General features: G+C 49.9%; 8 protein-coding genes across 11 annotated transcripts; 3 read left to right on the top strand and 5 right to left on the bottom strand.

Annotated features, from left to right (window-relative positions):
- Positions 1 to 154: 154 nt before the first annotated feature.
- On the bottom strand, positions 155 to 3,308 carry PV10_03160 (uncharacterized protein). Its single transcript, XM_016367572.1, has 3 exons — positions 2,908 to 3,308; positions 1,156 to 2,810; positions 155 to 1,094 (listed from the first exon to the last, which is right to left on the bottom strand). Exons 2-3 carry the CDS (start codon positions 2,686 to 2,688, stop codon positions 819 to 821), a joined length of 1,809 nt encoding a protein of 602 aa, XP_016227090.1. The 5' UTR covers positions 2,689 to 2,810; positions 2,908 to 3,308; the 3' UTR covers positions 155 to 818.
- Positions 3,309 to 4,007: 699 nt separating this feature from the next.
- Positions 4,008 to 5,616, bottom strand: PV10_03159. Of its 2 annotated transcripts, XM_016367571.1 has the most exons (6): positions 5,368 to 5,616; positions 5,165 to 5,300; positions 5,000 to 5,045; positions 4,874 to 4,903; positions 4,630 to 4,813; positions 4,008 to 4,572 (listed from the first exon to the last, which is right to left on the bottom strand). In XM_016367571.1, the coding sequence occupies exons 2-6, from the start codon at positions 5,206 to 5,208 to the stop codon at positions 4,433 to 4,435; spliced, it is 444 nt and encodes a 147-aa protein (XP_016227089.1). In that variant the 5' UTR covers positions 5,209 to 5,300; positions 5,368 to 5,616; the 3' UTR covers positions 4,008 to 4,432. The 2 variants fall into 2 exon arrangements, with proteins under 2 accessions (XP_016227089.1, XP_016227088.1); XM_016367570.1 differs by having other exon boundaries at positions 5,165 to 5,616.
- A 362-nt stretch (positions 5,617 to 5,978) lies between these two features.
- PV10_03158 (uncharacterized protein) lies at positions 5,979 to 7,589 on the bottom strand. Its single transcript, XM_016367569.1, has one exon. It carries the CDS (start codon positions 7,435 to 7,437, stop codon positions 6,157 to 6,159), a length of 1,281 nt encoding a protein of 426 aa, XP_016227087.1. The 5' UTR covers positions 7,438 to 7,589; the 3' UTR covers positions 5,979 to 6,156.
- A 731-nt stretch (positions 7,590 to 8,320) lies between these two features.
- PV10_03157 lies at positions 8,321 to 10,482 on the top strand. Of its 2 annotated transcripts, XM_016367567.1 has the most exons (5): positions 8,321 to 8,421; positions 8,474 to 8,559; positions 8,612 to 8,616; positions 8,665 to 9,226; positions 9,296 to 10,482. In XM_016367567.1, exons 1-5 carry the CDS (start codon positions 8,409 to 8,411, stop codon positions 9,815 to 9,817), a joined length of 1,188 nt encoding a protein of 395 aa, XP_016227085.1. In that variant the 5' UTR covers positions 8,321 to 8,408; the 3' UTR covers positions 9,818 to 10,482. The 2 variants fall into 2 exon arrangements, with proteins under 2 accessions (XP_016227085.1, XP_016227086.1); XM_016367568.1 differs by having other exon boundaries at positions 8,474 to 8,616.
- Positions 10,483 to 11,416: 934 nt separating this feature from the next.
- On the top strand, positions 11,417 to 13,441 carry PV10_03156. Of its 2 annotated transcripts, XM_016367565.1 has the most exons (7): positions 11,417 to 11,672; positions 11,759 to 11,784; positions 11,930 to 11,952; positions 12,038 to 12,168; positions 12,220 to 12,290; positions 12,341 to 12,523; positions 12,573 to 13,441. In XM_016367565.1, the coding sequence occupies exons 1-7, from the start codon at positions 11,579 to 11,581 to the stop codon at positions 12,744 to 12,746; spliced, it is 702 nt and encodes a 233-aa protein (XP_016227083.1). In that variant the 5' UTR covers positions 11,417 to 11,578; the 3' UTR covers positions 12,747 to 13,441. The 2 variants fall into 2 exon arrangements, with proteins under 2 accessions (XP_016227083.1, XP_016227084.1); XM_016367566.1 differs by having other exon boundaries at positions 12,341 to 13,441.
- Positions 13,442 to 13,968: 527 nt separating this feature from the next.
- Positions 13,969 to 15,801, bottom strand: PV10_03155 (uncharacterized protein; the record flags this gene model as incomplete). The annotated part of the gene is made up of 2 exons (XM_016367564.1): positions 13,969 to 14,532; positions 14,617 to 15,801. 2 exons carry the CDS (start codon positions 15,799 to 15,801, stop codon positions 14,020 to 14,022), a joined length of 1,698 nt encoding a protein of 565 aa, XP_016227082.1. The 3' UTR covers positions 13,969 to 14,019.
- Positions 15,802 to 16,405: 604 nt separating this feature from the next.
- Positions 16,406 to 18,581, bottom strand: PV10_03154 (T-complex protein 1 subunit delta). Its single transcript, XM_016367563.1, has 2 exons — positions 18,371 to 18,581; positions 16,406 to 18,320 (listed from the first exon to the last, which is right to left on the bottom strand). Exons 1-2 carry the CDS (start codon positions 18,419 to 18,421, stop codon positions 16,761 to 16,763), a joined length of 1,611 nt encoding a protein of 536 aa, XP_016227081.1. The 5' UTR covers positions 18,422 to 18,581; the 3' UTR covers positions 16,406 to 16,760.
- Positions 18,582 to 18,771: 190 nt separating this feature from the next.
- PV10_03153 (26S protease regulatory subunit 7) lies at positions 18,772 to 20,742 on the top strand. The gene is made up of 5 exons (XM_016367562.1): positions 18,772 to 19,089; positions 19,135 to 20,128; positions 20,196 to 20,377; positions 20,430 to 20,461; positions 20,513 to 20,742. Exons 1-5 carry the CDS (start codon positions 18,995 to 18,997, stop codon positions 20,527 to 20,529), a joined length of 1,320 nt encoding a protein of 439 aa, XP_016227080.1. The 5' UTR covers positions 18,772 to 18,994; the 3' UTR covers positions 20,530 to 20,742.
- Positions 20,743 to 20,880: the final 138 nt, after the last annotated feature.

The following is a 20,880-nucleotide window of genomic DNA, read 5'->3' as shown; positions in this document are numbered from 1 at the left end:
ATCATCTCTGTGGCAATTCTACGCTACACCTTACGAGCATACTCTACCATTAAATGACCAGCCAACGTGTGGCTCGTCATTGTCAGCCTACAAAGAAGAAATCTTTGAGATATACGGGATTCAAACTCAAAGAAAGGGGATCGATCTGGTTCTCTTTTTTTTCGCCGTTTTCAAAAAAGTTCTCATTTACTCTCGCCGCATGATATACACATCAGCTTTTTTCCGACTCTGGGTGCTCTCTTGCTCGCTTCTGCAGAGCCAGAAACACCCAGGGCGGATGACCGGGGGGACGACCTTCACCATCGACCCCAAAAATAGTGGTAGTGTATAGTGGTATCTTCTATGATATGACAGATGTGGGAGGGCAGATTAGGACACAACAGTGAGACATGGTGCAAACCATCATGAGCTCACCGCCGATGAACATTCTCTCAGACACCCCAGGGGAGGACGATGCGAGCATATGATGAGTTCAGGGACACCTTAGATGCGCTGCTCGACTCTCCCCCGTTGGGTTTCCGAAAGATATCATCACCCTTGATGCAGATAATCTCCACTCAATCTGCCCCCCTAAACTCCCGAACTGAGTCGCCCAAATCCAGCGGACGATTGAGCCCAATGTGTTGACCCCAAGAGGAAGCTCGCTCCCCGTTGCTGTGTTCCGCCTCGTTACCCATACCAGTTCCAGTCGCAATGCAGAACAAAGTGTCAAGACTAAAGAATAACATCAAGAAATAGAATCGTTTTCGCTTGCTGCGTGGCATTCTGAACCATGCCGAAATGCTGGTCCAGACATGACCCCAGAGATGCGGGCCTGATTAGAAGTTTTCTTTGCCCCAGACAAAGCTGAAGCCCTTATCACCCTCTGAGTACATGTTGCATTTGATGTGTAACTGAGAGCCCAGTCCTTTGGGCCCACAGAAAAACACACCAGCTTCGCCAGGAGAATGGAGTTTGCGGATGGCACGGAAGACCATATCCCAGTTCGGGCGGCCAAAGTTGGTCGGTGTGCGCAGGCCTGTAACTGCGTCGGTATCGGTGCTGTTGAGCATAATGTTGTTGGCATCTGCAGATGAGATTTTCGCGGTGAGGTACTAGAGATTCATGTCAGCATACTCCGCTCTAGTAAAAATATAAGGCACAATCGATACATACCGTGTGAATCTCAATGTTGTGAGCCTTATCCTGAGCCTCAATTGCCATCAGGAGTGACTTGAACCACTCCAGACTTCCAAAATCTCTGCAGATCCAGAAGAAATAGACCTTGCGAAGCCTCGACTTGCCTCCGGTTCCTGTGCTCATCCGATACCATATGCTCTTCAGAATGCTCGCGAATGGGGTGACACCGATACCTGCTCCAACAAGGACCGCGGTTTCGAACTTGAACACATCCTCTGAAGCCGAACCAAAGGGGCCATCCACGTAGATCCTGGGTAGGAGCTTGGTCAACCCACCAGGGGCCATTGACATGATTTCGGTGCGCTGCTTTTTCTCACCCTTGTCGCCGCCTCTTTTGCTTTCTTCGCAACCGAGGGCTTTCCCAAGAGCCTTTGTGAAGTTCCCCACCATTCGTACATGTACAGAGATGTAGTCCTCTTCGGGCGCAGACGTCAGCGTAAAAGGATGGTATTGCCAGATTGAGACTTCAGGGCAACATAAGAAAATGTATTGACCGGCGCGAGTCTTGGTTTTCTCTTTATGCATCTGAATCTCAACGACGTTACTGGGGTGTTGAATGACTTTGGTGACGTATGTTTTGTGACGGCCACGGATTTCTCTCAAGATTCTCTCCAATAGATAGGCAAAGCCGCCGAACATCCAGTACTCCCAGAAGACGCCGATGCCAAAGCAGAACGGAGCCGTGTCGGGCTTGATCATGCAAAAGGCGCCGTGGATGGCCCACATCATGAAGAAGATGATAAAGAGGTGATGAACGGACCAGAAGCGTTCGTAATTGGCGCGGCGAGGTTTTTCAATGGCGGTGAAGAACATGGCCATGAGAGCGATCAGCATGACCCAACCAGTCCAGCCAGGACCGGTCAAGAAGCCGAGTCTCAGAAAGCCAACAAACCCTTGCTTGGTTTTGATGGCGAGCTGGGCGACATTGTTGATATGGGCGAGAGTGTGGACCCAGGAGAAAAAGACAATGGAGTATGCAATGAGCTTGTGGAAGGTGATGTTCTTATCAAAGGGGACAATGCTGTTCAACGGCGTTTGTCGCAAAAGGGAGATGAGGGTTCGACATACGGGAAAGAGGATGAGGGCGACGTCGAAATGAAGGACTAGAGCTGCTGAACGGGCTGTGGCAAAGGTGAGACCAAAATCTGCGCGAGCACCAGTCAAGTTGTCTTTGAGCTGATAATGAGTGAATCCAAAGGCGTAGATGAATGCGTGAACCAGCACGAATACTCCCACCACTACTCTCCTGGAGCCTTCATTGACCATCCATCTGTCGAGTCTTTCTCTTAAATTGAGGTTCCGGGGCGCCTCGCCGCTGACCTCGCCGGATAAGAGGATCCTGGAGAGAGGAGTTGAGCGCGTTCTCTCCATTGAAGACGTCGTGGATGATGTGTTTGACCTAGCCAGGGGTTTCTCGAGATAATACATTGGAGTGTTATTATGTGTTGTCATATTGGTCCGACCCAGCGGCTTGTCGTAGAAGTGAACATGTTGCGGAACAGAGTCCATGTTGAAGAGTATGTAAATGAAGGGGTAGTGGAGCAGCTAGCTGGTAGCGATGGGCTGGTAGTCTGGGACAGGTCTCAAGCGAGGTCCACAACCGATGGTGTTGGTGAGGAAGGAGAAACAACCTGGACATCGTTAACCAAGGTACTTGAAACACAGTCCTGACACAGAACAAATGTCGACGAAACGCTGGCGTAGTGGACAGACAATGGCATGACATACCTGTTGAATCTGTACTTAAAGTGGGCTGGTCCTGTTGCACCTGGCAAGGCTACCGGGTTGGGAGAAGGTTATGATATCACCAGATATGAGGTCGATGGTAGGCAGAGAGATGTCAACAAGAAAAGTCCAAGAACTCGGAGTACTAAGTTGATATCAGGATGAGAGAAAAAAGGTCCACCTACCGTCTTCGAGGTTCGTTGGCGACATCAGCGGCGTGGTCAGAGGCTTCTTTGGACCATGCACCAAGAAGGGGGACAGTGCAGGAGGCGCAAACCCACCTAGTCGGCTCCATGGCCTATAGGCCACCAGGTGTAGTACGGACCTCCCGAAGTGACATCTAAGGGCCCCATCCAGACTCAAAGAGGCCCGGTTCAATTGGAAAGTAAATGGCCCAAGGTCTGGAATTGAGTTGAGGTGGTGAAGGCCTGCATGGGAAAAAGCACCGATGCAAGTGGTGGGTGACGAAGGGGGAAAGGGAAGGGGCGGAGGGGAGGCTAGTGAAACGCGCCAGGGGCAACAAGGACACGGATGTTGTATGGAAGAGCAAATTCAAAACAGCGAGTCATCCAATGACACTTGCTGACGCTGACTCCGTCTTGTTGAACCACATTTTGACAACCCACAAGTGCCACCAGTACCACGACATCCATAGGTCATGGTGGTCAAGTTCGTGGTATTCTTGAGCTCCATGTTTCAGTAGTGTCTTGCCTCCCATGTTTCTGTATCGCCGTTGAGGCTCCGGGCCTTGCCGCTCACTCACCCTCTGCCTGGCAGGCCTAGTTTTTGTCTTCAGTGGGTGACTGGCTACAAGGCTACCTTTCACCATGGCGGTTTCCAATTGCTTTTGCTATATACACCAGGACTCGAGTCCCAGGTGGCCAGTCATCTCACACCACCCACGCTGGTCCCCCAGTCTCGGCACGTGTTGCTGCTCTGCACGACGTTCGGATCACGGGCCATCTGCCATCTCATCAGATGTTCAGACCTACCAATCATCCTAAAGCGGTTGTTCGATGGTCGTGATGCCTAGCCACCTAGCCTGGCCATGGCCGCCCTTGTTCCATACCTACCTAGACCCTTGACATCTCCCAGCCATCCCAAAGCAAAAGTTGATCTAGCCACGGCCTGTAATTCTCGAACTTGGCTGCGAACTACCACTACGCTCTATTCAGTCAATGTGGAACTTGAACAAGATCGGAGAAAACGTGTGCTGCAAGAGGCAAAGGTAAAATTGTCATCCCTAAAGCACGCCAATAATGTAATGCATCATAAAAAGGTCATCCCAGATTGTGTCACTGGACGTTGAGCATCAACCCCGTCGACGACACGTCTGCGCCCTTTCTCCCATTGCTCATTGCCTCCGTGTTGAAAATGATCTCCTGCACAGTCAACCAGTCCATCAACTACTGCCATCGTCTCAATCTTCTACACTGGGATTGATCTTGCCAGCCTCACCGAAAACATGCCTGCGGATTGTAACCAGGTCGATACCTGGACTGGCCGAGCTCTTCTGGTGGGTGGCATTCTAGATGGCAAATTTCCTCGTCCATTCTCGTGCTGTTGCCTCATAACGAGCGCGATCTGTCTTGTACACGTGCGCAATTTCCGGAACCAGAGGGTCGTCAGGGTTGGGGTCGGTAAGCATGGAGCAAATAGATAGCAGAACTAGAGCGCATACATTAGTATGGCCTCTATCGAACAAAGACTCATTCCAATTCTCACCTTTCGATATTGTTAGAGCTGGACTCCATTGGTCTCGCAGAATGTCCAAACAAATACTGCCGTTGGAATTGATATTGGGATGGTAGATGCGAGTTGTGAAGTTGACCTTTGGGGGCTTGAAGGGGTAATCTGTAGGGAAGTGGATGGCCAGGAAGAAGACGCCGCCTTGGAATGGACTGTCACCCTGCAAAGACATGTTAGTTGAGGGAACTCCAGCGCCGAGTTGACATTGTGGTTAACTTACAGGACCCATGATTGTGGCTTGCCAGTGAAACTGTGGTATGTTGTTAGTTGAATGTCTTGATCTTCTGTATCTCTACCTCTCTGGCTTCAAACCAGATGAGATCAGTAGTGAGGATAGTCAACGTACCAGATCATCTCCCATAGGACCGGCTGAACATGATGAGGGGGGATCCCTACACGACGACACAGTCAGCATTGATCAACACATGATATATACCAGAATCGCTTATCACGACAGATTCTTTTCTTGCATGATATGGCGGTCTCGAGGGTCAAGGGCGCTGTGACTTACCGTCCGAGATCTGTCAATTCCTTGTTGATTCGCTTCAAAGCCATAGCTAGAGTGTTTGAGAGGTTTGTGGGGAGGAGAAGAGAGGAGTATGGAAAGTGGAAGTCGAGATGGTCGTCAAAACCCGAACTTGGCGGGGCTGTTCAGGTCAACTTTTGTCTTCTTTTAGGGAGTAAAGAGTTGAGGTGTAATAGCAAGGTACGGACCAGTAGACACCTAAGAGGTGAGAGATAATGTAGAGTAAGTAGGTTGTTTGTGAAAAGGGTTTGATCGCAACAGATTAGTGTCGTGTGTGGCAAGGTGGTGATGATTGAGTAGGTGGAAGTGGGCTGAAGTCGAAGTGTTAATAAGGCAGGGAGGTTAGTGGCAGTGATTGCTGGCTGGAGGACGCAATCAGTTCTGGCAGGAAAGGCGAGCCGGAGGCAAATGGAAGGCGCAGGTCGTGCAGAGAATTCCTGAGGACTGCAAGCGTTGCAATGGCAAAAGCCAGCCAATAATCCTCGGGAATGAAGAAGGTCTTGGCTTGGCGCAGGGAATGTAAGGCTTCCATACAGATCTACCTGGTCGGGTTACTGGCCAGTGCTGGCCTACGGTGCCCATCTACTACTGTGCACCTTTTGTGCCTAACCATGTGTCTCAGGTAGTCTGCCACGTCTGCATCATGCTTCTCGAAATGCGCCACCTTGCCTGACCTACAATATTTTGACGAAAAGAATATGCCGGAACACTCTAGGTACATAATGATAGGTGTCTCGAGTGCTATTTGGGCCTCAAGTCATGACAGCCGAAGATTCCCGCCAGGTCTGAGTCATGTTTGCCACTCACTTGCAATTTATATTTGTCTATATCACCGGATTCTGACAAAGCAAGATATCAACCCGTATTTCATAGCACAAGCGCAAGGATTATCAATCGTGAAGATGCACCTCGCCCTATCCTTCATGATGAATGCACGCATACCTCTAAATCATATCCTGCACATACAACTTTTATAACTATACAAATGCCTGGAGACCTGTGATCGCTCTTCCCAAGATCAAGGCATGAATATCACTCTGACCTTCGTAGGTCTGTGTCACAAAGAGGTTGGCCACGTGCCTCCCAATATGGTATTCATCGCTGACCGCATTGCCTCCAAAAATCTCTTGTAAATGTCTTGCATTCACCAAAGCTCGGTCGCAGTTTTGACGCTTGATCATTGAGATCATTTCAGGTACAATTTTTCCTTCGTCTTTGAGTCTGCCCACCTGTAAGGCAGCTGCCAATCCAAAGGCGGCATCGGTTGTTGCATCCGCCAGCTTCTTCTGCACCAGCTGGTATTTGGCAATTGGGTTGGATTTGAACTGCTTCCTCTCGAGGGCATATTCTCTCGCTCTTCGAATGCAATCTTCAAGAGCGCCCATCGTACCCCAAGCAATGCCATAGCGTGCCGAGTTGAGGCAAGAGAATGGTCCTCTCAGCCCCTCGACTTCTGGAAACATGTTCTCCTTGGGCACCGGGCAGTCGTCTAATTGGATCATGCCTGTTATCGATGCTCGCAACCCGTTCTTGTCCTTGATTGCTGGTGTGTTTAGAGTGCCAGGAGGGCATTGGTCTCGTTCGATGACGAACCCTCTGATCTTTCCAGTCTCTTGCAACTTAGCCCAGACCACCAAGACATCGGCAATAGGAGAATTGGTGATCCATGTCTTGGCGCCCGATATTGAGTAGTAGCCTTCCTTGGAAGGGTGAGGTTTTGCCATGGTCTCCATAGAACCCGGGTCTGAACCGTGGTTTGGTTCAGTCAGACCGAAGCAACCAACTAGCTGACCATTCCCAAGCTTCTCCAGATATTTGTCCTTCTGTTCTTGAGTTCCGAACTCGTCAATGGGGCCCATGACCAAAGAGCTCTGAACTGACATAGCTGACCGGTATCCTGAGTCTACCTTTTCAACTTCGCGTGTGATAAGGCCTGACGCCACGCTGCTCACACCTGCGCAGCCATAGCCTTTGATTGTGGCACCGAGAAGGCCAAGCTCGCCCATCTCTTGCAGGATTTTCTTGTCAAAGTCTTCCTTGCGGTACGCTTCGAGGACTCTGGGTTGTAGTCGCTCCTGGCAGTATGAGTGTGCGGTCTCCTGGATTGCCTGCTCCTCCTCGGTCAAAGAGTTGTGCAGATTCAAAGGGTCGTCCCATTTGAACGTCGCTGCACTCGACGCGGATCTGCAAGCGAGAAGTTGAGTGAAAGGCGTCAGATGCGCGCGGGTAGCACTGCGGCAGAGAGTGCGTGCGAGCATGGTGTCGGAAAGCCTAAGGACAGCAAACAAGGAGGCAACTCGCAGAGTCAGGAAGCTAAGAAGCAAATTTGCTAGACAATGTTCAATCAAGGTAGAGAGAATACAATTGCCAGAGAATCACATTTTATTACTGTTGCATGCACTTGGACCGAGGCTGCGTTCCCCACAGATGGTGTGCGAGCAGTCGCATAGGTCCGGAATACTCCAACGATTCTTCCTTCACAGGTACGGAGTACTCCAACGACTATTCCTTACACGGTCCATAGGGACCTACCCGGCTTAGATTCGCCTCCACACGCATCATTCAACCTCCGTGAACTCGCCGACACCATACTACGATCTATCCCACAGTGTGTCTTAGGTAGACTAATTTATTCATGCCAGTGTTACCTGACTAATTAACCCTTGAGCAGAGTACTCGTAGGGCGTGGAGATTTGGGGCTACAAAGTAGATTTATCGGCAAAAAGGCGCCGAAAACCATCGTTCCTCCGTATATGTAGGTGATAATAATGTACATACATTTTTGCCTAGCGTTGGCAGTGAGTACTGGCTCTCGGCATACTTTCTTCGCCGGAGGCCCCTTTGAGTGATCTGGCTGAAGAGTTCCCAAGCGGTGACGGTGAAGGTGACTGTGTTCGCAAGGGCATAACGGTAGGAATCAGACCAATCTCCCCACTATTGCCACTATAGTGTACTTACCTAGGTAGCTATATAATCTTGATATTGTTGTTGTACCTGTATACCAGGTACCTACCTTGTAGAACGATCATGGAGGTCTTGAGGGGCGTGGAGGCCAAGACCAACGTCATCACTTTCGCGGGAGCCGTATGGGGCAAGTCACAGGCAAGCGTGTCAAGCAGGAACGCGCCTTAATCCGACCACTTTTACGCGATCACTTGGACAGACAATATTTGCCTGCCAACCCATTCGACTTGCCTCAACTCATGGTATCGCTATAACTCTCGGCAACATGGGTATCAAACGTGAGACTCTGCCTGAGATCATGATTTCTTTTTTTCACTGACTCTAGACCAGAACTCTATCATGTCATCGCCGATGAGGCTCCTGATGCCATCAAAACCGGTGAGATTAAAAATCACTTTGGTAGAAAGGTGGCAATTGTGAGTGTGTCCGAGTCATGCTATAGGCCGTTCCACTGACACGGTAACTTAGGATGCGTGAGGATTGCTTCGTCATCACCATGGGCTCAAGTTAACCTTTCATAGATCGATGAGCATCTACAGCTTCCTGATTGCCGTGCGATCTGAAGGCCAGCAACTCATGTCAGACACGGGCGAGACCACCTCACACTTGATGGGCATGTTCTACAGGACCCTGCGCATTGTTGACAACGGAATCAAACCACTATACGTCTTCGACGGCGCACCTCCGAAACTCAAGTCAGGCGAGCTGGCCAAACGATTCGCGAGAAAGAACGAAGCCAATGAGCAGCACGAGGAAGCAAAAGAGACAGGCACTGCTGAAGAAGTTGAAAAATTCTCGCGGCGTACTGTGAGAGTGACAAGAGAACACAATGAAGAATGCAGAAGACTGTTGAAGCTGATGGGCATTCCATACATCATTGCACCGACCGAAGCTGAAGCCCAATGCGCGGTTTTAGCTCGTGCTGGTAAAGTATATGCTGCAGCCTCTGAGGACATGGACACGCTCTGTTTTGACGCGCCCATCCTCCTCCGCCATCTCACCTTCAGCGAACAACGAAAAGAACCCATCCAAGAAATCCACCTCGACAAAGCGTTGGAGGGGCTAGGGATGGACCGAAATCAGGTATGATCTCTCCTGTGCCGTCCCCTAATGGCAAAATTAACCACCTGACTCATCTGATTACTTGTTCAGTTTATCGATCTCTGCATTCTGCTTGGCTGTGACTACGTCGACCCAATTCCCAAGGTTGGACCAAACACGGCGCTGAAGCTGATCCGTGAACATGGCTCGCTTGAAAAGGTGGTCGAGTTCATGGAAACCGATTCTAAAAAGAGATATGTGATCCCTGAAGATTGGCCGTACAAAGATGCACGAGAGCTATTCCTCCATCCTGATGTTCGACCAGCAGATCATCCTGAATGTGACTTCAAGTGGGAAGCTCCAGACGTCGAGGGCCTTGTCCAATTCCTGGTTCATGAAAAAGGATTCAGTGAAGATCGGGTCAGGAATGCCGCACAGAAATTGCAAAAGAACGTCAAGACGGCGCAACAGTCCAGACTCGAAGGGTTCTTCAAGGCAGTGCCAAAAAGTGAGAGTGAGAAGAAAGACTTGAAGCGCAAGCATGATGAAAAGGTTGCCGAGGCCAAGAAGAAGAAAAAAGAAGATACAAAGACGAAAAAAGAAGCACGAGGAAAGGCACACATCTCAACATAATGTGCAGCGAGAACGCGTTATGACTTTATTGAAATGGTTTCGTCAACGCATCTCATCGCGTGTGGAATTCGAGCGCGGCGTTCAAGGACAGGTGGCCGTTTACAGCTCGGAGAAAAGAACTCTGCGAGTAGTGTCAAGACTACTCTTTGCTCTCAAGGACCACGGACCTTGCTCCAGAGATGCGACCTGAGAAGCAGATGCCGTAGCAGTGGAGGAGTACTGAACCGGAACAACACAGACGGCAGCAGTGTCTTATGGCACATGGTGGACTTCAGCAAGTCCATGCCGTTCTGGACCAAAGATGAGCAAAAGAGACCTAGAAAGAGAACTGATTATCCCGCTAGTCCACAAGAGATGGACTTGTCAGTATACGGAGGATAGCGCCATTGCGGCGAGCCAGGGAAGATCCCATGGCCAGATGATCCCGAATCCTTAGCCGTACTCATTACGGCCTGCTTTGAATCTGCCACCTCAGCTTCACTTGACTCATACGAGCAAAGTGACATCTGGAGAGACAGTGTGGACACAGATCCTGATCCTGTTTGTTTAAAATAAAAATAAAAAGGATAGCATGGATAATGGATGCAGTAGTGGCGAATGCAAGCCGCCAATCAAATCTAGATCAATGTCCAGTACGGCAGCAACGTGGCGTCTGAATAAAGAAGAGGGTGATTGTTGTTGCTGTGCTGTTGGTGGTGGTGCCTAACATTGCACCAGAAGCTGATGCTGGACTGGCAAGAAAGCATTTCGAGTAGTCATCAATTGAGTCACCTAGTCGAAACTCTTGCCCATATGAAATTAAACAGAGTTTGGGGCTAACTGGAAACAATCAGGGCGCGGACCATCACATGACGTTAGGCCGAGATCAGGTGAGACAGTCTGATTGCTGCGATTCTCTGAAGTGGAGGTTGACCTGACTCAGGCTCAACCATTTGTTGTTGAACCAATTGAACCCAGAGTTTGCGCACACACCTCAGTAGTAGAGAAACCAAAGAAGAGCTATAGTGGCGAAATGGGAATCATAACATACGAGGGCGAGAAGTCAGACTGAGCGACTCTGACTAAGTGCGAGGATTATTGTTGTTGTTGGGTGGATATGAGGGGGAAGGAGGGCAACAGTTGCAGCACGATAGCAACGTTGACACGACCGTTGGCAACGGCGAGCCCTTCAGCAGGTAAAAACAGCTAGGGGAAATAATACAAAAACTATACACAGACATTATGAACACTGGGAACGATGTGCAATCATTTCATAAGTGCATATAGGAAAATACTAAACCAGAATCCAGTCAACTCGAATGCGAGATTGTGGATGATGGTGGTGGTGGTGGTGGTGGTGGTGAAGATCAGAGGAAATGGAGGGCGGAAAGGAAAAACTTAGGATGGACAACGAGGCAGGCGGAGGAGGGGGGCGCGTGATCTGGAACTGCCATGATTGATTTATGGAAATAGAATATTGAGAATATTCTGAGGGGAGAAGGCTCTGGGTCTGTGATTGGCCGGATACGAGGCTGATTGGGAAGGAGCACCTGGCAGGTTGATCGCGGTTGATTTGGAGGCACGTTGGACGTCACATGCGAGGTATAAACAAGCCCGTGTCCCGCATTCGCGCGCCGCATGCCCATCGCCCACCCATCTCTCTTCCACTTCTCGACTCTTCTCGTTGCTCAACCAGACCAAGCTACCCGATACATTCTTTCGCTCAAGTAATCGCCGTTACCCATTCATCTATATTCTCAACACTTTCTTCCCATAACAACAATGCCTCCCAAGAAAGCTGCCGCCGCCGCCGCCCCGGCCAAAGAGGCCAAAGAGAAGAAGCCCGCCGCCGCCCCCGCTCATGGCTCATACAAAGGTCAGTTGATCCATCATAACATGGTCGCGTCCGCTAGCGATTGTCGTGGTCGTGGTCGCGTATCAAAGCTGACTCGAGTTTACTAGATATGATCAAGGATGCTATCCTCAACGTAAGTCTATCTGCTTTGCGACAACCCCGACGCCCTCGAGTCACCACCATGTCCATGACAATGGTTCGACCGAAGGAGCGCGAGAAGAGTCGCAAACTTGAAATATGATCATGGTCACCATGCTAACGTCGTCATCGATCTATAGTTAAAGGAGCGCAACGGAAGCAGGTTAGTCCTATACCCGACCTCGTCGTCGCTGACGGTGGTTCACCAACCATGACTTGGGTGCATCCTACTAACGCGTTGTCCACAGCCGACAAGCCATCAAGAAGTATGTCCAGGCCAACAACAACATCTCAGTCAGCTCCCCACTCCAGTTCGACTCTCTCTTCAATAAGGCTTTGAAGACCGGTGTGGAGAAAGGTGACTTCCAACAACCCAAGGGTGAGTGCTTTGCTATTCCACAGGCTTGACCAACTCTAACCTGCATCACAGGTCCCTCTGGGCCAGTCAAACTCACCAAGCCTGCCGCTAAGCCTGCTGGTGAGAAGAAGGCTGCTGTCAAGGTCCGTATCACCAGCATGTTTTCGTAACGCGTCCCTGACTTGCTCTTCAGAAGGAAAAGGCTCCCAAGGACGCAAAGCCAAAGGTCGCAAAGGCCAAGACCACCAAACCCAAGACTGCCGCCACCAAGGCAAAGAAGCCCGCTGTCCCTAAGAAGGCTGCTGCTGCCAAGCCAAAGGCAAACACTGCTACAAAGAGAGCCCCTAAGGCCAAGGCCGCAAAGACAGAAGCACCAGTAAGCGCTCTTGTGGAAGTGGATGCACGCATATACTAACGATATCCAGGCCCCTGCTGTTACTGATGCTCCCACAGTCCTGAAGAAGACCAAGTCTGGTAGAGTCAGCAAACAAAAGACAACCTCAGGTACCAAGAAGGCACCAGCAAAGAAGGCCACAACAGTGAAGAAGGCAGCAGCTCCCAAGAAGGCGGCTCCCAAGAAGGCCGAGGCCGCTGCTTGAACGAGGCAATCACGTGGCGTGAAGCCTTTGTTATGACTTGACGTGCGTTGTTGGTCGGGTGCTTTTTCTTGTACTATGTTATCTGAGGTCATGTGAAAAGGGAAGCCAGGGAGCGCCAGTTTTGTGCAGTCAGCTCTTGGCGTTGTGAAGAGGGAGGATCAAATTGGCCGGCTACTCTAGGTCGACAATCTCTCTCCTATTCTGCGCTGTCGTTGCACGGGGCCTCGTAGGGTCTGTGTCTCGATCTCGCAACAGGGTCTTTTGGGAAGTCTTGACGGAAGGGGATCTTGGAGTATGATGGCGTTATGTGTATACAGCGGTCGCGTTGGGGGCACTGACACCAGGCATTGATCTGTATGGGAAATCGGGAGGTGTCAAGAGGCACGGACGGGCGGGACCAGCAGCGACAGGCTTGGTCCAAACAAACAACCTACAATTCAGTGCAGAGCCGTGCCTGTTGCCTACCACGTTGCAGAACCATGTTGAATACTTCTGACTCAAGGAAACTGGAATGGAGATCCTCTTTGGTACTCTACACCCATGGAACAGTACAGATATTGTGTATGCAATCGAATGACAACATGCCTTTGTACAGAACCCAATGAGATGACGAGCAATAATGGTAGAGGGGAGCAGAGAAGACGAGGGGGGCTATGCTGGAGCTTGATGCATGATCAGCTGTTGGGAGTCGTCGGACGTTTGACTTATGTAATTACGGAGTAATCACTAAAAGGAGACACGCAGCTAAATATCCTCGGCAAACTTGCCTAATTCAGTCAGCTGTTAAAGTAGCGAGCCAATTATTCGATAATAGTGACAAACTTCGAGGCAATCCAATCAGAATCATCATCAGAACCTAACTCCGTAGACGACCACACAGCCCTCCATCTCGTCAACAGTGCTATGGGAGTGATCATGTTCAAAGTCACTCTTTATCCTTGTCTTCACCCTCTAAATTGTTCCACAGGGACTCGTCGAATCTCTCATCTTTGTATCAATACACATTCCAACCATTTGCAAAGTCGTGATTTGTTTATTGTTTCAATATTTGACTGAATATATTCCTTGCTACCCAGTGGATATCCCAACCACACACTCATATTCACCGCGACTTATTGATAAGAAGACTTTATGTCACTTTTCTATATCATCTATTCCTATATTCTACCCGTTTCGAAATCTTGAAGCAGTATATAACCGTGTCAGTCCAAATCCGATTCCCATACCCTGTGTCTTGCCAAGAATCCATCACTACCTTCGACCTCCTATCTACCTACCTCCGCACCCATCTAACCTTCAAATCTTGATTTCTTGTCATCTGCAAAGTCATTATCGGTGCACTATCCATCATGACCTTTTCAAATCTCTCTGTTATATCCTTCTCATTCTCACCATCCCACAACTTGACCGGTTCCACGCGATACTCGGCAAAGATTGTCATGAACACACCGACGAACTCGACTTGGCTAAACTTCATCCCAGGACAGACTCGAGGACCCATAGACCATGGCAGGAATGTGCCTCGGGGCATGGTTCGGACGTTTGTGATTGTCGACGTTCCCGGCGGCGAGAGTGGGTCAATCAGCCACCGTGCTGGGTTAAAAGTGTGCGGATCCATACCCCAGATCTTGGGGTCGCGGTGAATGGCTACTGTGTTGACGTATACGATGCTCTTTCGGGGAATGATGTATGTTCGGTTCGATGGTGTGGTCACCGTCACATCGCCTTCCTCATGCGCTTGTTTGGAAATGTGCGTCAATGGTGGGAAGAGACGCATGGTTTCGAACTGTGTTTCAATGTAAGTGTTATGATCCATACTCGCCGCCGGTCGGGACCAACGCCCCCAACTCGACAAGATGCATGGACTTACCAACAGTGCAAGACAACGCGGGAGTCTTGGGAAGATCTCATTATACTCGAGCTTGTCGATGGACTTGTTCCCGAGCACCGCGTGGATCTCTTCGTACAACCAGTCCTGCCATTGAGGGTGTGTAGCCATTTGTGCCAATGCATACGCCATTGTATTGGCCGATGTGTCAAATCCAGCCGACGTAAATACGAAAAGATTTCCTTCTATTTCTTCTTGAGACAAGGATTGGTTTTTGAATGTTGTTTTGCTGTCGGAATTTGTCTTCTTATCCTCCATTTCAACCATCTTACTCATGAGATTACTCCTGGTCTCTTTCCCACTCGCCTGAACAATTCGTTCTTGCTCCAACATTCGTCTCGTATGAATGGGGAACTCATTCTTCGCGTGTCCAATCATCTGCCACGCCGGAGGAAAGATCGGAAGAAGAAGCATGCGTGCAGGGAAAACCGCGGCGGCGACGAGATTCTCCACCACAATCTTAGTGGCCTCCATATATGTCAGACGATGGCCATAAGCAGGTTGTTCATTTTCACCACTCTTCCACGGCATTTGAATCCCAAACCCGGCCAATCCCAACACATTCATAGCAATGGCCTTCATGCCCTGCATGGTCGTATTGGTCACGCCATTGGAATCATTCATATATGACTCTGACATCTGCCGAGCCTGACTGATCGATTCTCCAAACACCAAAGCCGAGATCTTCTCATTGATGTTCGGTGCAATGAGTTTCCGTTGTCGAGCCCAATTCTCTCCTTCGCTCGTCAAGATACTAGGTCCGAAAATGTTCATAATGACTCCGGTTTGCTTCGTGGGAGGAAACTCCTTGAGCCGCTTCAACACTTCGGCTGCTAGTTCTGGGTCGGAGGTAGACAGTTCCATGGGACCTGAAGTTACCAGAATGATGGCGTCGCCGTATTTATCGTGTAAACTGTTTCTGGCGTTGCGAAACTCGAACCCATACGTCGCCACGTTGATATGTTCGTACCATGACGAGGGGAGGTACTTTTGCAGATAGGGTTGTAGAGGAACCGAGGGGATCATCCATAGTGGATTGTACATGTTCCATGGGACAACGAAGATGGGGATTCCTGCCCGACGTGCAGCCTGGTAGTTTCGTAATAGGGAGTAAAAGTTGGATATGAGCCAGATGCCAATCAAGCTCAAGAAGATGACGCCGATCATGATGAATGGCTTCAAAGGAGAAGAATGCTCAGTGAGGCAGGCAGGCAGGCAGGCAGGTAAGGAGGTAGGTTCCACGCCGTCGCTGAAGGGGCCTGTATAGAATGTATACGATAGTCTGCTTCGACCAGATGCAAACAAAGCCTCCAACCAAATTCCAGGTAATCAGCAAACGCAGGATTGGACAGACATGATATGATGTAGCCTGTTGTATGCCAAACGCGATTATCTACTTCGTGGGTGATCATTCAGGTCCAGACTCCAGACCTCGTTCATGCAGTCAGCATAGGGGGAACACGCTTCCGGAGTTAGGACATATGTAGATAATTGACGCTGAGCACTCTTCATGATTACCTACGTCTGGGGTTGGATGTTGCTGTACATCAGGCGTCCTGCACCTCCATGATCCCGAAACCGATGGGATCCATTATTGCCTAAACGGGCACGACAGACTCTAAGAAGCGAGCTCCTTCGAAATCTCAACACGAGAAGGATTCATCGAGGATATGGTTGGTTGGTTGGTTGGTTGGTTTCCTGGTGCTTGTGCAGGGGCATTGTCTGGGCGAATCAGGCCAGCCATAATCTCCAAAACCAACCTGATGCCATGCCGGGTCTAGTATGGGATGGCGCTGTGTACGGAGTAGGTCAAGGTGAGATCGAAGACTAAGGTGCTGAATGATAATGATGATAATTTGAGGATCTGGAAGTGTTTGTACATCCAAGACGTGCAATTTTGACATGCGCCAATAGTCATACAACTCATGGTATAGAGAATGCTTCTGAAAGGACACCTCTAAAGATCAAGCGCGCCTATGACCTTTCAAGGGAAGAACAATAGCTACAACACGGTAGGTACAGGTAGCTGATCCGTAAAGGCTGTCTCGTTTCCGGAAAGGAGCATCATCGTTCGTGAGTCGAGCATGTTGCTCAGTAGCTTTTCTATTTTCTTGTGTTTATCGAAATTACCGAGACAATGCAATGTCGTCAATCCGGAGTATCATCTTGACTGTCTCGGCCGCTAGCTCGATTGCACTCGTGCTCACAAGCAGTGGCTGCAGCACCTTTTCATCCGTAATGTTGCTCTTGACCCCTCCACTTCGAATGCTAACACCGGCGTTCTTCTCTCCCTGATCATGTCGATGTCGGAGGTCGGTCACCACTTTGATACTGTTCAATCCGGCATTCTCGGCCAATGTTGTTGGGATCACCTCCATCGCATCGGCAAAAGCCTTCCAGCAAATGGCCTCGGTACCAGTCAACTCTCGCGCTCGCTTGGACAACTGATGCGCAACTTCAATCTCTGGTGCACCACCGCCTGCAATCAGTGCCTTCTTCTTGACCAGGCAACGGATCACACAGAGAGCATCGTGCAGGGAACGCTCGGCCTCGTCCAGAATCAGTGTGTTTGCACCCCGTGCGACCACCGACACGGTCTGATGTTGAGGAGATGACGTCCGAATGCCCGAAATCTTGACATATCGCGCACCTGATGCCTGAACTTCTTCCACTAGGTCTGCAGTTCCTAACTTGTCCTCGCTGAATGTGTCAATGTTGGCAATGGGTTTGCATCCAGTACTCTTGCACAAGAATTCGACTTCGTCCCGCTCAATGTCTTTGATGGCGAGGATCTTCAATCTGGACAGGAAATGGAGTGACAGCTCGTTAACAGCATCTCGGAGAATCGACTTTTGGATTAGTAATACGTTGCATTTCGCCTTTTGGATCTTCTTCACCATGTTGAGTAGATATGTTCGTTCTTCTTTGAGGATCTTGTCCATTTGTCGGTAATCATTGACGACGATCTGGTTCTCCATGTCTGGTTTGGGAGGGCTGAGTTGGAATTGGATGAGAGCGATTCGAGCCTTTTCTATTCTTGTAGGTCCGCCGCTGCTCTTGATCACTGGTTGATTGAGAACCAAGCCGTCGATCATCTCTGAATCTTCAATAGTACCTCCGACCTTTTTGATGATTCGGATGTTTCTCAGGTCCACGTTATCTGCAGTCTTGGTATCTATTGTCTTGAGCACAGAGTCAACTGCGATGGGGCCTAGAAGCCCAGAATGCTGCGAGACGATCTTTGAGGACAGAGAGGTAGAAGCGGCCTGTAACAAAGTATTGCGATCGGAGAGGGATATAGGTTGGGACATGTCGTGTAGAATATCGACTGCAGCCTTTGCAGCTCGTTGGAAGGATTCGGAGATGATGGTTGGGTGAATGCCTTTGGATAGCAACCTGTCTGCGGCCCCAAGGAGGCTCCCTGCAATAACCACGACTGAAGTGGTGCCATCGCCGGCTTCAACGTCTTGGGCGGCACTGAGATCGACTAGCATCTTTGCAGCAGGATGCATGACGCTCATGCTTTTCAACATAGTGTTTCCATCGTTGGTGATCAAGTTCTCGCCTTTGCCTGATTGAATCATCTTATCCATGCCCCGCGGGCCTAGTGACGTTCGAATGGCATCTGCGACGGCTCGGGCAGCCATGATGTTACCACTTCGGACAGCCATGGGCTTTTCCTTGTCCTTGTATCGAGTTAGTCTTTGCTTCCATTCGTATAGATTTCCAGACTCACTTTGAAGGCGGCATTTCCCACATTGCCTTGGATTCCCAAGGCCGCAGCCATCTTGACAGGAGATTTGAGGGCAAAGCAATTGGAAGGTAGACAGGGATATTTGGCAATCGACTAGCTTGTTGCGATGTGCTAGATCCTGTTGTGTCGATGTCGCTTTAGAACAGGCAGAGGGGGATTGTTGGTAATTGAAATTCGCAGCCCACCATGAACCGATATTTCCAAAGTTGGAGAGGTGGATCTGTGGCTAATCCGTAGATCTTGAAGGGCAGGCGCGCCCGGGGGACGGTGCAAGACACGTGATTGCCATAGACGTGGGATTGAGTGGCTCACGCGCCACTTCTGTGGCTGCACCTTGCATTCAGGCACAGCAGCGATTACGGAAGTCAACATTGCGTCTGCAACTACAACTGCGTCGCTCGCATCTCCATCCACATCACTGTCATCTCATACTTGTCCTTCATTAACACATCCCCAGCTCGCCGTCTCCATCAATCTATCCTCCATAACCATCCGAAATCCTTCTTTTTGACTCCCCTGCTCTCGCCATCCCGTCCCCCGAATCCGCCTCATTGCCTCGCCTCCCTCCACCTCCCGTCGCCCCAATAAGTGCAAGTCGGCCTCAAGATGCCGAGTGCCACAGGATCTAGCTGGGAGAAGTACAAAAAGGACTTTGCCGATGATGAGATTCCAGAGAAGAAGATCACGCCACTCACAGATGAGTATGTGCTCCCCGATGTGGGTGATTGAATGATTAACGTGACCAGGGATATCCAAGTGCTGAAGACATACGGTGCGGCGCCTTATGCTGCAGCCCTCAAAAAGCTCGAAAAGGAAATCAAGGAGAAACAGCAGAGCGTTAATGAGAAGATCGGCGTCAAAGAATCCGACACTGGCCTTGCCCCTCCTCATCTATGGGATGTCGCCGCCGACCGACAACGAATGTCTGAGGAACAACCCCTACAAGTCGCCCGGTGCACCAAAATCATCCAAGACGAGAAGGACAGTGAAAAATCAAAATATGTCATCAATGTCAAGCAGATCGCAAAGTTTGTGGTCAATCTCGGCGAGCGTGTTAGTCCGACGGATATCGAGGAAGGCATGCGCGTAGGGGTCGACCGTCAGAAATATTCCATCATGCTCCCGCTGCCACCCAAGATCGATCCTTCAGTTACGATGATGACGGTAGAAGAGAAGCCCGATGTGACATATGGTGATGTTGGTGGCTGCAAGGAGCAGATTGAGAAGCTGCGAGAAGTTGTAGAAATGCCACTTCTCTCCCCCGAACGATTTGTCACCCTGGGCATCGATCCTCCCAAGGGTGCTCTTCTGTATGGTCCTCCAGGAACTGGTAAGACGCTATGCGCAAGAGCAGTTGCCAACCGGACGGATGCAACCTTCATTCGAGTTATCGGCTCCGAGCTGGTACAGAAATATGTCGGCGAAGGGGCAAGAATGGTGAGAGAGCTTTTCGAAATGGCTCGTACGAAGAAGGCCTGCATCATCTTCTTTGACGAAATCGATGCCATTGGTGGTGCGCGGTTCGATGACGGCGCCGGTGGTGATAATGAAGTGCAGAGAACCATGCTGGAACTGATCACACAGCTCGATGGTTTCGACTCAAGAGGGAATATCAAAGTCATGTTTGCCACGAACAGACCGTCGACATTAGACCCGGCGCTCATGAGACCTGGTCGAATTGATCGAAAGATCGAGTTCTCTCTGCCGGACCTCGACGGCAGGGCAAACATTCTTCGGATTGTGAGTGTTCTTCTTACGTGTCCCCACGTTGTCGGCTGCGAGCACACGCTAAATAGATGTATTACAGCACGCAAAGAGCATGAGCGTTGAGAGGGATATTCGATGGGAGCTGATTAGTCGTCTTTGTCCAAACGCTACAGGAGCCGAGCTTCGAAGTGTCGCCACTGAAGCTGGCATGTTTGCAATTCGTGCACGGCGGAAGGTTGCTACAGAGAAAGACTTCCTTGCTGCAGTGGAAAAGGTCATCAAGTAAGTCGAATTCGAAGTGATTGATGCGCAGAACTAACCACGGTGACTGTAGGGGCAACCACAAGTTCAACTCGACCTCTACGTGTAAGTGAAGACCCTCCTTGCAAAACCTGCAATGACTGACCATGGCTTCAGATATGCAATATAATTAAGACGTGGCAAAGAATCCACATTGTGTTCGATAGACGAGCGTTTGCATTTTGGCGCATCAGGTCACTGTACCATAGTAAATCTATCAGAGAAAAGAGACTGGCGGTCTGGCCGTCAACATTTATCTGTTGTCTATCTTTCCATATTGTGCCCTTGAGTCTGAGCTCCTATTCGATGTGTACCGTAGCAGTGGGCGTGCTCGCAGAGGATTGTGCCAATGGAAGCAGTCTCCGAGATCTCCCGCCGAATCGGAATTCTGAAGGTATTGAAAGCGGGCAAGATTTGAGCACAGGAGCCAAGGTCAGATTGGGACACACGACGGATAAAGGCCAGTGTGTGGCCAGGCAGGTGAA

Source organism: Exophiala mesophila, assembly GCF_000836275.1.
Source record: "Exophiala mesophila strain CBS 40295 unplaced genomic scaffold supercont1.2, whole genome shotgun sequence".
NCBI classification, from domain to species: domain Eukaryota; kingdom Fungi; phylum Ascomycota; class Eurotiomycetes; order Chaetothyriales; family Herpotrichiellaceae; genus Exophiala; species Exophiala mesophila.
This window is presented reverse-complemented; position numbering and strand designations above follow the sequence as displayed.

What these genes read in the sequence shown, in the direction of transcription:
- PV10_03158 (XM_016367569.1), bottom strand. Translation starts at nt 7,437, where the DNA reads ATGCTCGCACGCACTCTCTGCCGCAGTGCTACCCGCGCGCATCTGACG.
- PV10_03160 (XM_016367572.1), bottom strand. Translation starts at nt 2,688, where the DNA reads ATGGACTCTGTTCCGCAACATGTTCACTTCTACGACAAGCCGCTGGGT. An exon ending in ACAACATTGAGATTCACACG is followed by an intron (nt 1,095 to 1,155) that starts GTATGTATCGAT and finishes ATGAATCTCTAG; the next exon opens with TACCTCACCGCGAAAATCTC.
- PV10_03156 (XM_016367565.1), top strand. Translation starts at nt 11,579, where the DNA reads ATGCCTCCCAAGAAAGCTGCCGCCGCCGCCGCCCCGGCCAAAGAGGCC. An exon ending in AAGGAGCGCAACGGAAGCAG is followed by an intron (nt 11,953 to 12,037) that starts GTTAGTCCTATA and finishes CGTTGTCCACAG; the next exon opens with CCGACAAGCCATCAAGAAGT. An exon ending in AGAAGAAGGCTGCTGTCAAG is followed by an intron (nt 12,291 to 12,340) that starts GTCCGTATCACC and finishes CTTGCTCTTCAG; the next exon opens with AAGGAAAAGGCTCCCAAGGA.
- PV10_03157 (XM_016367567.1), top strand. An exon ending in TAGGGATGGACCGAAATCAG is followed by an intron (nt 9,227 to 9,295) that starts GTATGATCTCTC and finishes TTACTTGTTCAG; the next exon opens with TTTATCGATCTCTGCATTCT.
- PV10_03153 (XM_016367562.1), top strand. Translation starts at nt 18,995, where the DNA reads ATGCCGAGTGCCACAGGATCTAGCTGGGAGAAGTACAAAAAGGACTTT. An exon ending in ATCACGCCACTCACAGATGA is followed by an intron (nt 19,090 to 19,134) that starts GTATGTGCTCCC and finishes TAACGTGACCAG; the next exon opens with GGATATCCAAGTGCTGAAGA. An exon ending in GGGCAAACATTCTTCGGATT is followed by an intron (nt 20,129 to 20,195) that starts GTGAGTGTTCTT and finishes GATGTATTACAG; the next exon opens with CACGCAAAGAGCATGAGCGT.
- PV10_03159 (XM_016367570.1), bottom strand. Translation starts at nt 5,208, where the DNA reads ATGGCTTTGAAGCGAATCAACAAGGAATTGACAGATCTCGGACG. An exon ending in GAATTGACAGATCTCGGACG is followed by an intron (nt 5,046 to 5,164) that starts GTAAGTCACAGC and finishes GTCGTCGTGTAG; the next exon opens with GGATCCCCCCTCATCATGTT. An exon ending in GTCCTATGGGAGATGATCTG is followed by an intron (nt 4,904 to 4,999) that starts GTACGTTGACTA and finishes AACATACCACAG; the next exon opens with TTTCACTGGCAAGCCACAAT.
- PV10_03154 (XM_016367563.1), bottom strand. Translation starts at nt 18,421, where the DNA reads ATGGCTGCGGCCTTGGGAATCCAAGGCAATGTGGGAAATGCCGCCTTC. An exon ending in TGGGAAATGCCGCCTTCAAA is followed by an intron (nt 18,321 to 18,370) that starts GTGAGTCTGGAA and finishes ACTCGATACAAG; the next exon opens with GACAAGGAAAAGCCCATGGC.